This window comes from Polyergus mexicanus, unplaced genomic scaffold (assembly GCF_030449975.1).
Source record: "Polyergus mexicanus isolate NDT 795.1 unplaced genomic scaffold, iyPolMexi1.0 SCAF_15, whole genome shotgun sequence".
Taxonomy (NCBI): domain Eukaryota; kingdom Metazoa; phylum Arthropoda; class Insecta; order Hymenoptera; family Formicidae; genus Polyergus; species Polyergus mexicanus.
In genome coordinates this window covers 4,657,446-4,675,744 of record NW_027223335.1, presented here as the reverse complement: position 1 = coordinate 4,675,744, position 18,299 = coordinate 4,657,446, and the positions used below count along the sequence as shown (strand labels likewise).

At 30.5% G+C, this 18,299-nt stretch overlaps 2 protein-coding genes across 2 annotated transcripts in view; one reads left to right on the top strand and one right to left on the bottom strand.

The window, feature by feature from the left end:
* LOC138939875 (serine/threonine-protein kinase 32A) overlaps positions 1–2,097 on the bottom strand; it is a 52,951-nt gene extending 50,854 nt beyond the window's left edge. Inside the window, exon 1 of the mRNA XM_070308149.1 lies at positions 1,955–2,097. The gene's annotated coding sequence lies outside the window, so the exon portion shown is untranslated. The remainder of the gene's footprint in view (positions 1–1,954) is intronic.
* On the top strand, positions 1,733–16,837 carry LOC138939878 (facilitated trehalose transporter Tret1-2 homolog). The gene is made up of 6 exons (XM_070308155.1): positions 1,733–2,144; positions 9,965–10,148; positions 10,372–10,543; positions 10,826–11,098; positions 11,949–12,257; positions 14,489–16,837. The coding sequence occupies exons 1-6, from the start codon at positions 1,895–1,897 to the stop codon at positions 14,915–14,917; spliced, it is 1,617 nt and encodes a 538-aa protein (XP_070164256.1). The 5' UTR covers positions 1,733–1,894; the 3' UTR covers positions 14,918–16,837.
* Positions 16,838–18,299: the final 1,462 nt, after the last annotated feature.

The window sequence follows — 18,299 nt, the reverse complement described above, 5'->3', positions numbered from 1 at the left end:
CTCTTGCTTATAAATATTTTTTATTTAATTAGTCGTTGTAGAGATATTTTATTTACTGTATTTGCAGTAAGGATTGTATTTATTTCATTTTGGCGAAAAAACAACATGTACATCGTAAATTATCTATTTCGCGAACTCTGTTTAGCCTTGTTTACAATTTTCAACGAAATAACATTTGTTGTCTTCAATCTTTTCGTGATTTTATATAAATAATTGCGCGAGGTGTAATCGCATTTAAATATTAAAAAGTAATTTCGCGATCTATATATCATTTACAAATTTACGTTTTATTTCGTAAAAATTGAATTTTTATTATTTTCATATCTCTCTGTTTAAAACAATTTCGTTCGTTCATACGCGTCGCCGAAGTTGTTGTTGATTCGGAATCGAGATTCAGTGCCGACACGCATGTGCGTAACGCAGTATCGGTTGCGAGTTGACATTGCAGGATACGAGTAAATTTTGTCCTGGATTTTATTGATTTCCTCACGCGTAAGTGAGTGGAGTTGGGCAGAAAATTTCTTCTTCAAATTATTCCACTATGTATTTCAATCAGCAGAATAGAAATGTTATAACGCTTTGTTTCACGATAGAAGAAAAAAGAAGACGAATTAACGGCGCTCTTAATGAGACATTTAGACAAATAATATTCGCATTACGAGATTAATATCTACATTTGGATACGTTAATGAAAATGAAACGGCACGAAGCGTGGACAAAATATTCCATCCGGCATCTCATCGCGATTGATGTCGCTTTTCGCGCGGTTTAATCGATCGCTCGTTCGCTTGCATTAGCGTTATTACGACGTGTTCGGTACAGCGGGTTATCGATTTTTTTTTTAATTTGTGTTAGGGAGAGCACAGACAAAAGAAAGAGAAATAATCTTCATTTGGGGTAATATCCCATAGGACAGATTTGTAGCAACGCCATTTATTCGCGCTAAAACAGACATCAAATTTTATGAAATAGTTTTTGTGATCATATCTTAAAATTTGAAGATCCTATGTAAAAAGATTTTTTAAGTAAAAATATCTCAAGACTACTTATTTCTTTAGATAATGTAACTTATATATATATTTACTTGGAAAATATTAACATATATATATATACACAAGTTGTGAAAAATGTTTATAGATGGTGGGCAAGAATAGATATATATTTATGGTATAATATCTGAGGTTTCTTGTGTAAAAGTTCTACGGAACGTAAATTCAAATCAAACTTTATTATACTTAATTACAATTTAATTTGTTTTTATCGTAGAATTATGCTTTTTTGAAAAATGAATAATTATTGGCTTAATTTTGCCTTTTCCTCATCATCATGTATACATATTACCGCAAATCTCATTTCTGATAAAATCTAATTTTCCTTCTTAAAAACAGAAAAAAATCAAGAGTAAATAAATGCGGTTCTAATTAAGTGATTATTTAAGGTACCTTCTGCTTTTTTAAGATACAATGTGCTTTTCTCCTTTTATAAACATTACCTTTCATAATTATTAAATTTCTATTTAAATTAAATTTAACATTAACAACCTAAAATACAATCTAAAATAAAATTCTAAAAATCTCTGTATTTTTTTCGTTCTTTTTACTCTCTTATAACTTGAAACTCCAATCAACCGAAAAACATCCCTTTCTCGATGAGAAATTTGCGGGATTGTTTTGTAGCCACGCGACCTTGACATCGCTTTGTTTCAGGGTCTAGGACTCGAAATCGTCGTGTCGGTCGTTGCATCCCGTATTGCCGCAACAAACCGCGATCGAGATCTTTGTGTCTGACGAGGAGCGACAAAAGAATAGAGTGGGAGAGAAACGTGGAAACGATTAGAGGAAACCAAGCGAGCGAGCAAACGAAAGAGAGAAAGAGAGAGCGAGAGATCGAGAAAATGACTCCCACTCGTGACAATGAAGAGATAGAGGGGCGCTCGTATAAAGACTATGCTTACAGCCCTGTACCAGTGAGTTCCTCATCGGCAGCGTTTGATATTGCCACTCCTGGCAAAGAATCCGTGGAGCTAACAAATACAAAACGTGACAGGGAGCCGTGTAGGACGTCGTTTCGCGCCGTTGACAATTATCTGGAAGATATGACGGAAAAAGGTTCCAAGCTTATCCAGTTCCTGGCCGCTGCGGCGGGTAAGTCCGACTTTCAGTGTTAAAGCTTCTTGAGAACAAAATCAAATTAATTAATTGGGTGAACATTATTTTCCTTGCTCACTTCTTTTATGAAAATTTTCTCAAAAAATATATCATATAATGGTTATAAAAAAAATATTCTTAATTATCTTGCGAATGAAATCTGACGAATTAATTTATTAACGCGTGTATCTGTTTTACGCTCCTCCATGTAAAAGCACATCATGCGCCTTCCATTCATCATAAAAATTGTAACAATTATGCAATGCTTCATTCGATTCATATCTGCAGGTAATGGCTCGAGAGATTTACTTTGCAAAATTTCACATAAAATTAGATCGCAGATATATTGTATTTTGTTCGTGGAATCTTTTTGTATTAATTTATTGGGATGTATTGTTTTTAATTAAAAACAGAGCAACTTCTGCTTATCAATGATGATATATTAATACAATGATTAGAACAGATAATCACCCCCGCGTTATATGCAACCCAATTGATTAACACGATACTTTGGGGAGTGTTCTTCACACGGGCTTCTTATTCATGATCTGTCCAATCATTCTGTCTAATCATTTTCGAATCTCGAGAAGAAACCTTATAAAAAGATTGATTACAAATTATTGAAGTATATATTATACATTTATGCGGTATAGAGAGTATTAAAAATTTGGTCTTTAGTCTTCTTACGCAAGATTATTTTACATTTCTTCCAGAAGAATCAAATAATGTATTTTTCTATGTAGCGCGGGTTAGATTGGATAGCACGAATAGATTGGATAATGGGAGAATAAATCGTACGATTTGCTTTTTAACAGTACACTTATTCCTTTGATTCCTCCAAATGACGTTAATTGAAGAAGATGAAGGTGTACAATATGTATTTACCCGCTCTCACCACGTGTACGGTACGCTGCGACTGCATCTTGCACATGCGTGCAACGCGATTTTTCCAAGGCCGTTATTGAAATCCGTGAGAATCGAAATTATTTTCTAGCTTGTGTAAATGTGTGTATGTGATATACTATACGAAATACATTTCAGATTATTTGAAAGTGTATTTTCTGATTACATATTTATAGAGATTCCCGTAAATAATTTATTAACATACATAATAAACATCCGACAGCAAAAAAAAATGTTCAATTAATTATATTTGTCTATATATGTATATTAAGCATGCGGTATAAGAAAATTTAATATATTATGAAGAGAGTCTTTATGAAAGAATACTGTGTCAAAACAACAATGAAAATATTGAGCCAGGTGAATTCACTGATGCATTTAAACGCACATGAACAGTTCATATGATGCATTCAAATGCAAATATTGTCATAACACAAAAGCTTCTGGTATTTTCACCGTATACATTCTTCTCCGCCAATTATTTATTTTTCACCTTAAGTTTACCAGTAAGCACGATACTCAATGAGAAGACAATGATAGAATGACGCATATAATCATGCGTTCTTCGTTAAATGTATCGAAAAGATAAATCTGTTTAAAGTTTAAGTGATAATTCTTCTTATTTGGCAAAAGTTGTTTATACATTTTTTATCACTTATCTTGTTTAAATAATTTTTTTTTTTTTTTTTCCAAGACACGAATTCATCATTCACACATATTATATTAATACACACACATTATATAAAAATCTTATATAATGTAGATGTTTTCCCACACACACATTACGACATCTCTTTAAAATATACCTTTCCTTTACCGCTTAAATGATGAATAGAATTAAAGATTTAATTTAGCAGGAAAAGAAACTCTCTGTGCAATTCACTATTAAATTTGCGCGAAGCCGTCATGCAATGAGAAAAGGAAAACCCGAGTGATTATTCGGCTCGGTGATTCCCGATTGATCAAAGCGAGATTAGCGGGTACTTAAGATATTAACATAGACAATGCACTCGAGAACATCGCACCGGGAAGAGAGCGGAGGACAACGACAAGCTACGTGCCACGATTCATGTCCATTGTAGAGTCCTTCGCGTATTCGGATGACGGGAATATTAAACGATTCGCATCCGGTGCTCGACCGAATTCGATCTTAACCGACAAAGATTGCAATCGGTTTAAATTATTTCCTCATTACTGGTACAAGCACAGCGGCCGAGTGTACGAGACTTCGAAGTGAGAGTTTGAATTAGAGACGAACGCTTTTCCCTCCGGGAATAAATCAACCTAATTCGTAAGGAGAATTAGATCGCGAGTCCTTCGATTGGTAGAGATCGTCTGGTTGTATTTAAAAGAAACCTGATTTCCAACGAAAATCAATATTCGATTCTTTAACGATGTTATTTTTCACCAAGACCGGACACTACAAACAGAACGATTTATCAACGACACGCTTGGAAATAAAAATTCAGATTAGCTCTGATTAAAGTTTGCAAACGTCAACTTGCGCGAGAGTTCAAAATACACGAGTAGCGGGAGCAAAGATGCTCAATTGCAGGAAATATAAACGTTCTTATTATGGAATTATTCATTTATATAAGAATTAATAGATGAGATTTCTCTGTATGTTATAAATAAGAATTAAGACGACAAACCACAGAAAGATAAAACATAAACTAATATTCGTAGAATAGATTTGTCCTCGTGACATCAAAGTTTCCGTGACGAAAGTCTGCATATTTAGTGATCACTTCGTGCTATAATATATTTATTAGAATATGTATATATTATACGCCGTGATATTTTATTATAATTTGTCAACATATATAATAAATGAGTATTTGATCGGTACAATATATTCATTTTTTTGCAAGACATTTTTATATCGTAGGAATTTTTGCATTGATGACCGGTTTGTCCGGTCTTTTATGCCTGAAATTCCAAATTAATTGATTCCAAGCAAAAATTTTAGTTCCATTAAATATAGAGAAGTTTATCTAGTAAAAGATTGATCAAGTTTATCTAGCGAAAGATTGATCACATAGAATAGAATAGACAAGCCATATAAAATACATAATGCCTTGCAATATGGGAGAAAATATTAGATTATTAGATTTCTTTTCGTTATTTTTGAAAATTGAATATTCCAATTTTGTTTATCAAAAAAGATATAATTTTTTTGATAAAACACAATCTCGAAAATTAATTAGAATTAACCGAAAAATAAAATTTTATCTGGTCTTCGTAATCAATCTACAGATATCAGATGTAATTTGTTAAAATATTTTAATCCATATTGATAAGTGAATTTGATTAAGTAAATTCTCATTTAAACATTGATTAAGGATCAGTAAGCTCTCACGGTATACACGAAAATACCTTTACGAAACAGTTTTTATATTTCCATAAGAATATTGTGTGTTAGAATCGATTCGCATATTTCTACATAATTAAAATAATTTTATATCACAATTTATTCTAATGCCTTATTTTTCGGAGTAAGATATTTATTGGATTATCTTTATCAATCTTTGATGACAAGATGTTATATAAAATAATACAATCAACAATATCTACAGCTATGCAATAGTTAATACCGTCACAACTACATTTTATCATTGATAATGCGGTAGTTTTATTTACAATACCAGAATATTTCTCTGAATATTACGTTATCCACAATAACGCCTCCCGCGTGTTAATTAGTGATAGCTTGTTATTTTATCGTTCTTCTCATTTTCAATCTCTCATGATTTTACGCACGTTCCATAGACGTCAATGTTCGTCAATTAATGATTTGATACATCAATGCAAACGATTTTGCGCAATAAAATGACGATAACAATATTTACAATCATATATATAAAAATATGAAAGATAATGTGCTCTCTTCTATTAATATCGAGTGTTAATCGCAAATTTATGGAACATAATCGAATTTCTTCGTGCATGTGTATTATTGTCATTACCCATTATGTGATTTATTATCGTGATATTGTTCAAAAAGTGAAAAATCGCTCTTTTTGCATTGAAAAATGGAAGTTGCTATACTTTCCGTCGACTAGAAGCTAGATTACCTTATCACAACGATAAAAGAGATTTTTATGACTGTATTTTTCTCGCCGGTGTGATTGAATTTCCGATATTATTCTCTATCGCTATTAAAATTATATGATTTATTTTATTAGTGTTTTTCTCTTCTTTATAGATATCTTGTGTATTAAAAAAAAAAAAAAATCCAAAGAAATTATTATAATATAATATAATATACCATTTTAATTTTATTAAAGTAAAATTATGTAAAATTACTAATAATTTTTAAATTATAAATAAAAATTTTGAAAAATGTGTAAAAAAATTAATTAAATTTTAGCTATGTAAATTGAATATCTTAATCTATTTGAGAAAATATATTTTTTCACGAACACGAAAATTAGAGTCCTTCTGTAACTCAGGATGTCATTTTTGACACTTATAATTAGTCGAGATTCTTGACTTTCATTCTAAATTCGCAACAAGCCATGCAGTATTTCACGAAAAGATTCGATCGCGCTTCATTTCTTATCTTGTTTATCATTTGCACGGGCCATTTTGTTTCATATATTTTGTCGCGTAATCATAGCATATGTAATGCGTGTTAACAATGGGGCGGATTGTCACGTACAAGTCGCAACAAAAGAACACAGTACGCGATTACGATCGTAACTTCAATAAGTTGACAAATAAAATTAAATATTAAGACGGATTATCTAGTTCAATGACAGATCATCGCTGTTTTGATTAGCCGACTTTGGCTAATGCTAATCTTCGGCTATGCTATCTCAGGGCAAAGGCCCATCACACAGCATCTTCAACGACGCGCCTCCTTTGACATTAATATTTTTATTTTGGAAGTCTCGCGTGATTATGGTGACTTGTTTCCAAACAGTCAGCATTTTCCTTAATTGTGTAATAAAGGTCAAGAATCTTTGCTTGAGACCACAAAAAATAATTATGCATAACGTAATCAAAGATTGCTTAACATCTCAAGAAACAAAATATACCGATATGTAGAATGTCATTTAATAGATGACAATTATAAATGTATGATGATTATAAATGTATGAAATATGATCATATTTATTGCGCAAATGATTATTGTATATGTATAGAGAGAAAGAAAATAAAATTTTGTATAACTTATTAAATGTTTTATATGGCAAAAATTGTTATTTGCTGCAAGTGTTAAGAACATATAATTTTAATTAATTAATATTTAATTGAATTTTGTTCTCTGCTCTTTAAAAATTGGATTATTATCTTATTTTTAGTATAACGAAATCTCTAAATGGAGCGAAAATTGTATGGGGAGGATATAAATTAAGCAATAAAAGAAAAATGGAATCGTTTGTAAGATATATGGTATGATAAACGACTGATGTAAGATGGACGGAAAAATGCTTATCAAATTCTCATTTTCTAGGATCGAAAATGAGATACCATTAACACATGACTTATTATATAAAATATAATTCTCTTTCTTTTTTATTTTTTTACTTTACCTCGCTCTGTATTCGTTTATATAGCAAAGCGTTGAACTTGAACGCGTATCTGTATGGATTTTTGTATTCGTAATGATACTTGACACAGATTTATTGCATTGCAATAAATGTGAGAGATAATCACTATCATATAGCATATAGCACACACACACACACGTGAGATCAATCAAAAAATAATTTATTAATTGCGACGAAATTACAGTAATGCGACAATATGCTAAATTGTACAACCGAAAGGAAACAAAGATAAACCCACACAATGTTGCTGATTAGGCTTCACAAAAAAATATTTCGTTTATCTTATTCCGTATAAAAATCGTTTATCTATAACGCATAAGAGATTAATCGCGCACTTGTTTTGTATAATATTATTTGACAATCAAAAATTATTTCAAGAACGTATTATATCAATTTAATGATCATTTAAAATAATCCGATCACTCTTTCAGTTTTTATTTGCGAACAAATATCATGATAATTAATAATTTAGCGTAAGATTATACATAAAACAAATTAATCAAATTATATCATTAACACAAATTTTGCTCACAATAATATGATATTGTTGTCTTTTTTTGCAATTTTTTTCATTGCAATTCAGCATATTGTTCTGATCGCCTGGTGATATACCGCAATACTTTTCAGAGCTGTTTGAATAATCGCGTGTCCATTAAATGCTACGTATAATTTATGGAAATTTGAGATACAATCTCTAATTGTAAATTAAAGGCAGGTAAAAACGACGCTAATCTAATTCGCACGATAAACACAGAGAGTTGCTTTCTGCATATGTGATTCGATATTCTTAGATTATTGAGCAAGGTTGGCAAAGATCGTTGGACATTATTTTCCTTAGGAATGCAAGATGCAATTCCTTATTCGTGTCATTAATGACAACGTCAATATTCTGACAATACCGAGATTGCTTTTCGATATCACATGACCGTCTCGTCTGTTTGATAACGCAACATACCGTCGACAATGTAACCGCACGACAGTGCATCGTAGATTACGTAAATCCAATAATTCCGAGGATATCGCGTTAAAATAACCGCATTGCTATTTTTTTTTTTTTTTTGCTTTTATATACGCTATTTATACAAACCTAACATATGAATATATATTTTATTCTCATATTTCATTGCATTTGTACGCAAAAGCTATTATTTCTCTTATCCATTTGTGATGTAAAATATAAAAATATAGAAATATTGTTTGGTAGAATATCAAATAGAATATTATTGAATAGCTAATTAAGTTCTCTCGTGTAATACAAAATATTATATTCAAAAATATTTTCTAATGTATTATACGTATACTAAAAAATTTAATACTAAAAATGTATGCAAACATAAAAAATTTATGGAAATTATTTTATGTAAATTTTTAGAGACTGTAAAATCTAGCTTATACGTGACAGTTTGCCGTCGAGTATCTTCTACTATGATGTGATTTAAATATCTACTTTGTAAGGCACTACTACGTAAAACTGGAAGCGCGGTAAGCGCTTGAATTTCACCGTATTGCCTGAAATGCAATTATGTAAAATCGCTCTATCGTCGGAAAAGCCTTCAAAGCGCGCTTTGATTCGAATTTCATCGGCAAAGCATTGCCGGCAAGCATATCCCGACCACTGACATAATCGAATTGTTAATCTCGAGACGCGCGCAACACCTTCGAAAAATTCTTGAGAGTGATAAGAAATGCATTCGATGAAATTTTTTAAAGATGAATATTCCTTTAAATAAAAGCGTTTTTATTAACAAACCAAAGTTTCAATGCGTAACCATTTAAATAATGTAAAATATTAATTTTTTATTTACAATTACAAAAAGACTTTTACGAAGGATGTATTATTACGATGAAAAAACATACGTCGCTAGTTTTTTGTTAAAATAAAATTAGTTCTTTAAATAAAAGAGTATAGATTAAGTATTTTATATATATATATATATATAAAAACAGAAAAAATCTTAAATTATATCTCTGTTAAAAAGTGAGCATTATACGTGTAAATATGTTAAATATACAGCAACATGTTAGAGAACCACTGATATACGAGTTTGCACATATAAATCACTTTTGGCATGTTTATCTCCTTCTCTCTACGGCTTATAATATAAATTTAAATTTAAGGATGTACTAATAGATATTTTATCAAATCCCATTGAAGCGATAAAAAAGCAATCAGCATATACGTAAGCTTTAGATAAGAAAGCTGTGGATTAACAATGTGTTTGATTATAATGGATCGTTAAATGTTCGAGAGATTAATGATATAATAACAGACACGAACTAAATATTTAGTAAAATTATTTTATCGCGGTATATTATATATTTATGCATAGAAAAGCATGGAATTTGATACGATTGCAGGTAATCTATGTATCGTGGCGACTGGTGCGATGATGGGATGGACGAGTCCGGTCCTCCCTAATTTGGAAAAAGACGGTGGACCTTTGGGATCGCCGATCACCAGCGATGAAAAATCGTGGATAGCATCTCTAATGACTCTTGGTGCAATCCCTGGTAGTTTCGTAGCAGGATATCTCGGAGAAAGGTATCACCCTTTATAACTTATTTATATCTTTATATACGTAAAGGTATAAATATAAGTTCAAACACATGCATGCGAGTTTCATGATTCAATTTTGTCTCCCTTTTTCGAGACAGCAAGTCGAAAATAAAGATGTTCCCATTTCTTCGCGAAAATATGAAATATATGTTAAACTTCAGTATTTGAGGAGGATGGAAATTGACCAATTTCATTGATCTTTTTACAGATGGGGTCGCAAACGAACAGCGCTATTTGCCGTCGTGCCATTTTCAATTGGATGGGCGTTAGTCGCTTCCGCAAGTCACATTGCTCAGCTTTATGTCGCACGACTAATATTTGGATTCGCTCTGGGTATTCCATTCACGGTTCTACCTATGTATTGTGGGGAAATTGCTGAGGTAAATTTATTTTGCATAATACTTGTATAATTAGTGATGTAATCATTTATGCAGAATTTCCTGGCATTATCGTAATTATTTCTCTTATTTCATTTTTAAAAAATTATGATTAATAGAGTTCTAAATATAAATCTGTATTAAATTATATTTTCAAATCATTTTACTCGCAATACTTAATTTCTTAAATTGTCAAAAACTTGACTTAGAATAAAGTTACTATTCTATAAATCCTTTTGCAATTGATCATTGTATAGTAAGAAATATTCTTTTCTATCTTTTCAGACTTCCATCAGGGGAGCATTGGGCTCATTTCTTCAGCTCTTTATCACGATTGGATTGTTGTATTCTTATGCTATCGGACCCTTCGTCAGTTACACAGTTTTTTGGATCGTATGTGCCATTCTGCCAATACTCTTCTTCGTCTGTTTCGTAATAATGCCAGAGTCTCCGTATTATCTTCTCAGCAAGGGCCGCAGAGACGAAGCGATCACGGCTCTGGCAAAACTCCGAAGTAAATCCGAAGGAGCTGTCCAGAAGGAAGCTGACGAAATGCAGGTGTGTAAATCGTAGCAATTTTTTTGAAATTATTTTTATTGTTTTTATTGTTTTATTGCAAATTTTCTGATTATCTTTGTGAATCAAAAATTAATCCCAACCTATCAATAGATTTTTCATTAGCTGTTTTCCGCGATTAAAAAAATTAAAATTAAATTTATTTTATATATATATTGTATATATAAAATAAATTTAATTCCAAGTCACAGATTATATACATATATATATATATATATAATCTGTGATTTGGAAACTTGTATGCTGTGCGATTTTATTTGGTTTTAATTATTCTACTAAGGATTGTTTTCTGGCTTTGCCAAGTAGATTTCTCCATTTAAATGACAAGGTAACCGCAATTTACACGGTTATAAGCACGTAGTTCGATCATTGTTGGAGACATATCTGAATATATTGCTCGTCAGGTCACGTTAAGCAAACGAGGTCGCGGCTAAGGCCATTTCTTGATCCTAAACCATAATGTCGTACAACTGTGAGAAATAATTGTGATTGGATTTTTGCAATCGACATTTTTTCCTACAATACAGTGTTTTCCGGAATTGCCGGATTGTTCTTTCAATTGGATGTTAAATGAAAAATAGCAGGCGTTGAAACAGTTGCAATTACAAAAATAATTAGCATTATCGAGTGGAAAATTTTGAAGAATTAAAGCTCAAGATGTAAATAGATAATAGAATTTTGCTTTTGCGTTAATATCAGTCGGATATTATTGGCAATATTACTTTTCAAATATTAATTTCAGAATATCCTGTATAGATTATTACATTTTAATTTTCTCGTTCTAATTTTCACTGTCTAATAAACACGCTTGATTTTTCTTTCGATTTTTCAGGTGATGATCGATGAGGCTTTCAAAGATCAAGTCAGCATTTCGGATCTGTTTACGGTGAAAGCTAATTTAAAGGCCCTTATCTACACATGTGCCTTGGTTTCCTTTCAACAGCTAACTGGTGTCAATGTCGTGTTATTTTATATGCAAAGCATTTTCATTGCTGCTAAGAGCTCCGTCCCGGAAGACAAAGCACCGATTATAATTGGCGTCGTGCAAGTATTAGCATCAGCAATAACGCCCTTGATCGTAGATAGATGGGGTAGAAGGATGCTCCTCGTTTTCTCTGGCATTGGAACAACAGTTAGTTTGGTAAGTAATTTCTTGTATTTTCAAGTTTAATCCTAAACAAAATATTTATCTCTTCTCTTTGCCACGAAGACACACTCGTGCTACTCTTTTTCTTTACTTGATAAACAACAGATCCGTTCAAAAATTTGCATTGAAAATTGTGTTCAAAGTTAGCGTATTCATTAAGGGATAGACGCAATGCGGTTTCCCATAAAATTTACTTGTTGTTTTATGCAACGGTCTGTAAATTTGTTACTTTGCGACAAAATGAACTTAGACAATCCGTTAGAATAAATATACATTGCTGTTCATTAAAACTAAAAGAGTCTGAGAAAGAAACTTAAAATGTAAAAACGGATAAAATTTAAGCATCTTTCAGAGAATACGCAATTTTTTCAAGTATTAATTTTCAATTTTAAAAATTTTAAATATTTAAATTCTATTGAAATATTAGCCTATATATAATTTTTATAATTTTATATTGTAAGATTTTGGAAATAGAAAAATTAAAATTACTAACAATTTTTAAAATTATTATAATTTTGCCATGTTTTTATATTAAAATTTTACAGTAGGAGAGTTATATTTTCCATAAATAATTCTAAAGGTTATTGACGGAATTTTTGAAGATGTAACTCCTATGGAAATTACCACACATTTTCATGCCGCATTAATAGATTATATATGCATCAGATCATTAAGCACATTCCACAGCAATGTGTGTTCATGGTTGGCATGTATAATTGCGTTATAATTATGCTAACAATTAATGTTAACAATTTAACAATTTTTATTTTTATCACGTGTCTCGCCTTCGAGAGCGAGGCGAATGATTTATTTATCTGACTGCGTCAGGGATCGAGTCGCGATCTTATAAAATCATTGCTTATGATTTTATATGCGATCCTCTTATGCAAATTAAACAAAGATAAACGCGACGCAAGGTCTGGCACACTCGGAAATGTTCGACGTAGGATATGCAACAAGTGCAATGCGGAACGCACAATGCCCGCTAGACGTGAGTAAGGTCGAACACCATTATACATGCCGATGTATATGCCATTGGAATGCGGTGATCAGTATTACATCGGATGCAATTTAGTACACACGTAACGCGGCAACTTCCATATACGATCGCGTACGCGCGATTACATAAAACAACGCGAATTTCCGACAGAAAACAGATGTATTCATGATTAAATCGTAGAGGCTTAAGGGGGCGTACTCGTTTGAAATCTCGAAAAATGAGTACATTTTCTTGCAGATTTCTTTGCAACGCTACGCCTTGATAAAAATTTTTAATTTTTTTATGATATTAATACAATATTATTAACTACTCAAATAAAAATTTTCAGTTTAAAAAGAAATTTTTTTAAGGTTGTGGAAATATTTGCGGAGCTCCTTCAAATTTTAGGTGACTGTGCATATGGTGTGCATGAAAACGTTCGTAAATCATACCTTTTTGTTTTTTCTTATTAAACATTGTAATAGTTATCTGCTATCCAAACGTTTTTTCAAAATTTCAAACAATAAACAAATGGCGGGGTGTCGAAAAAAAAATTTGAGTTTTTTTGAAAAGAAGTCCATCTTTTTTTTATAATAAAAAATAGGGAATTGGATTAAAAAAAAGGCTTCGTTGGCAGATGCCAAATCTGATTAGAAAAATTTGCATGTAAAATTTGAAGTCAATCCGTCGAACGTAGCTCGAGTTTTCATGCACAACGTGCATGAATAAACATAAATCTGCAAATATCCGCATAACCAGAAAAAAAAAATTTTATTTTGGACTGAAAATTTTTATTTAAATAGTTAATAATATTGTATTAATATTGTAAAAAAATTAAAAATTTTTATCAACTCGTTACGCTGCAAAAAAAATCTAAAAAAATGTTCTCATTCTTCGAGGTTTCAAACAGGTATGCCTCCTTAATCCGTTTCAAATAGTTTTCGTACCCTAAAAATAAATTTTATTATTTAGAAAATAATTGTTCACGTTTTAATAAATTTTATATAATTAGATATATTCTTCTTTTATTAATGTTACTAAACAAAAAATTTTAGAACTGAAATTTTAATGGTATAAAAATTGCCATAGGAGCTTTTAAAAAATTTTCTTATCTGATAAAAAATCGTCATAAATTAGAATTTTTCTAAATATTAAATATATTTTATAAGCGTCGAATTTTGTTATTAATCGCACAAATTTTGATAGATTTTCCATTTTATTACACGTGATTGTATTTGCATTCCAGATTGCTCTGGGCTTGTATTTCTATCTGAAAGACGTGCAGCAGGCGAATGATGTAGTGGCGGAGATATCCTGGCTACCGGTAGTCTCGCTCGTCATTTATATTAGCACTTATAGCGTGGGTTGGGGCCCCCTTCCGTGGGCCGTCATGGGCGAGATGTTCGCCTCGAATGTCAAGGCAAAGGCCTCCGGCATAACAGTTTCTATCTGCTGGTTCCTAGCCTTTCTCATCACCAAGTTCTCCAATGACATGGAGATGGCATTCGGCAACTGTGCGCTCTTTTGGATGTTCGGCGCATTCTGTATCGCCAACATCCTCTTTACGGTACTTCTATTGCCGGAAACGAAAGGCAAGAGTTTGCAACAAATCCAAGACGAGCTTAATGGAGTCAGTTCGACTACTCTAGATATGGAGAACGGCACGAAAAAGTGAAGATAAAATATTCGCAATTTATCATTCTGAATGTATTTTAAATACCTGGTGATAGTTCGTGACACCTTGAACCTTAAAGAGATTAGATATTATTATTTATAAATTAGAGATTCTATTTTGTCGATAAAATAGAATATATGATAGTTTTTATATCTTTATGATGCGTAAAAGAGATTTCGTATTCCTTAGGATAAAGAAAAATTAAGAATAGCTCAAAAATGTCACAATAGGCCGGATTGTGTAACGTACATGCCTACCGTTCTACTGCCAGATTTATAAAAATATAAACGATATGGACATATTTTTAAGCCTGGACTATTGTCCAGCCTGTTATTATCAGCACTAAGTTATAGACAAATATAACCGTGATTAATAAATAAAAACATAGCCGAATAATAATTCAAGTGAATCATGAGAGATTTAGAACGATCAATATTCAGAAAATCTATTAAATGGAGATTGGTACATTCTATTTTTTCTCATATACACGGATAATTACGTTATTCTCCGTATGAGTACGAAAAAATTTTATCCTTTTCGGGAAATGTTATATTACATTATAATTATACGTATATAAAAGGAATGATACCATAACATATTTATACATATTTTCGCGTTGATGTTTTGGTACGTTTAAATATCCGTTTATTTGCTGAGTATAACAAAAAAAATGTGATATGTTAGTATGCGCTCCTGCAAACATTTTCCAGCAAGTTCCTGTCTAGCCCGTGACTGGAAAACGTTGTAATAAAGTAATCAGTAATAATAATTATTCGACTCTTTTATCTTTTATCGAGATTTTTATAGTATTACATTCTGACTATAGATGTAGAGCGAGACAAAAAACCAAAAGGACTACTCTTGCGATGTATTTCTCGTTCATGAGTGAGAGACTAGTCATTTCGTAACCTACATGTCTGTATAAAAATATGTAATTATTTAATGACACTGAACATATTGAAGTCTAAAAGAACAATTCGCACATTGATTGATTATTATATTATTGAAATATATCGCTAGAGTTGTCTAATAAATTGGTGAATTATATAGCGACTATATGAAAATGTGTGAGACAACTTTGTTGTTATTAATAAATGTGTTAACAGCAACAAAGTCGTTATCACATTTAACAACAAAGCATAACTTTTCTATATCTCTTGCATATAATATAAATCATTATAATTAAAAAATAATATTTAAAAATACCGTATTATTATAGTTGATTCTTAAATTAGTTTTAAATTATTTTGTTTTTAAATAAGTAATATTCTCTAATATTATATTTAATATTATACTTTGTTATTTATATTGTATAATTAACATATATAGTAATATTATGTTCAACTGTACAACGTGTATTTCTTCTTCTCAGTTCAAAAAAGTTGGTCAAATTTTTAATTTAAATTATCTTAATGTTACAAGAAAATATAAGAACGACATAAGTAATCTTGTAATTTAATAAAACATTTTTTTTAATTCTTCTTATCTGGTATTATTTTCAAAATATAATTTTATAGATTAAAATGTAAAATCCGATAAAAATTAAAATTGTAAAAGTGAGAATCTACTCGATACACAAATAAGCGTTGGTCTCGTGTCGATTAACACAAACAAATTTTTTTATAAACATTTTACAGTACACGCAAGTACATTGACTAAAAGCGTTAAAATAATCTTTTGTAAAATATGTATAAGAGCGCTTGTAAGAGATTGATTTTGCCTTCCTGCATCAAAACATTCGAATTTTAAAGACAAACTCATTTTCGAGAAAATAACGAACAAATGACGTAATTCGATGTTGCTTTATTAAATCAATTGTATATGTATGTTGGCCATGTATGTATTATATATATTATATATATTTTAATATACAAATATTTACCGTAACTTTTGTACAGAATTATTATTATAATAAACAAAATATAAGAACATTTAAATGAATTGTGGCAACTTTTCATATTATATACACATATTCTTTCCTCTGCCTTTTTCCTCCTAATTTTTTATTAAATTCGATGATGATTATTTCGAAGATTTATAGAATGTAAGAAATAAAGATATTCCACTCTTAAAAAAGAGATGTTAAATCGATACAAATATTGTTGCTTCTTTTCCTCTGATTAGTTGTTTCGATACTGCGCTGTGCATTATTTCTTATCAATAAAAGCCTGTCATGGTTGAATCGTATATTTGACAGTTTAAATATTAAGTATGTGTGTATACAATTTTGATTAGTTAATATGTAGGTAATTTTATAAATCTATGTTTGTATGTAAAATTAATTAACGCTATTAATAATTAAAACTCCATGGATTTGAAAGAACACGGTTAAAATTATATTAGAAAAATATAATAATTATAATAGAATAGATCCCCCCGTTTCGGAAATCGTAATTTTTCGCATGTCGTATATAAAAACACATCCAAGTATTAGGATAAGTAGATTTTTTTGTATTTCCGGCTTTTTAATTAGAGTCGCATGCCACGAAATATAAAAGAGACTTTTAACTTTCATTTTTAATTTTTACGCTCCAATCAATATTGCAAAAAAAAAATATACTTGACCCAGTATATCTATTATCGAGCGATCTTATATAAACGTAAAAGAATTAATTAATGCTGCTAATGATTAAAAATCTGTAAAAAATAAAAGATTACACAACTATAGAAGAATTATAGTAGAATAGACTTCTGTTTCTCAGAAATCGATTTCATATGTCGTATTACATATCAAAATATTTCAAAGTTCCTCTATTTTCTCGATTACTGTCTGTTTTGCTTCTATTTTATTTCAAAATATTAATATTATATATATATATATATATATATTAATAATTACGGTATCTCTTTTAGTGTGACTCTTCCCCTTCAACCTATCCGGCATGGGTGACCCTATTAATAACTATTAGCGTTTTCGAGTGAAGCAGATTCGATTGCTTTGAGAGTGATTAAATCTAATTTGCCATGAATATATGTTTGACCAGGAAGTAGTATATGTCGTCTTGTAGGTTTCGAGAGAATCTGATTAATATAAATATATAATGCATTAATGATATAAAATTCATGCCCCATTTTTGACACTATTTTTTCTTCGAAGCACAAGATTTTTTGCCCTGATTAAATATCAAACGCTTACTCAAAGTATTTCATTAATTAACGTAATAATTCAAGTAATAATTTAAATAGAATCTATGACATCATTAATCGAATCTTCATACTTTTATTCAATATTTTTTATATTTAATACAAAATAATTAAATATATTTGTAAAATTTGTAAAGTTTCCCGATTTTATCCACGACTCTTTGGTATGAAAACACACACGGTTAAATTTATGTATAAGAATATTTTTACGATACATACTTTATATATATATATTTTT

Coding starts and splice junctions, on each gene's coding strand:
- LOC138939878 (XM_070308155.1), top strand. CDS start 1,895: ATGACTCCCACTCGTGACAATGAAGAGATAGAGGGGCGCTCGTATAAA. Junction 10,544..10,825: donor ATTGTGGGGAAATTGCTGAG/GTAAATTTATTT, acceptor CTATCTTTTCAG/ACTTCCATCAGGGGAGCATT. Junction 11,099..11,948: donor AGGAAGCTGACGAAATGCAG/GTGTGTAAATCG, acceptor TCGATTTTTCAG/GTGATGATCGATGAGGCTTT.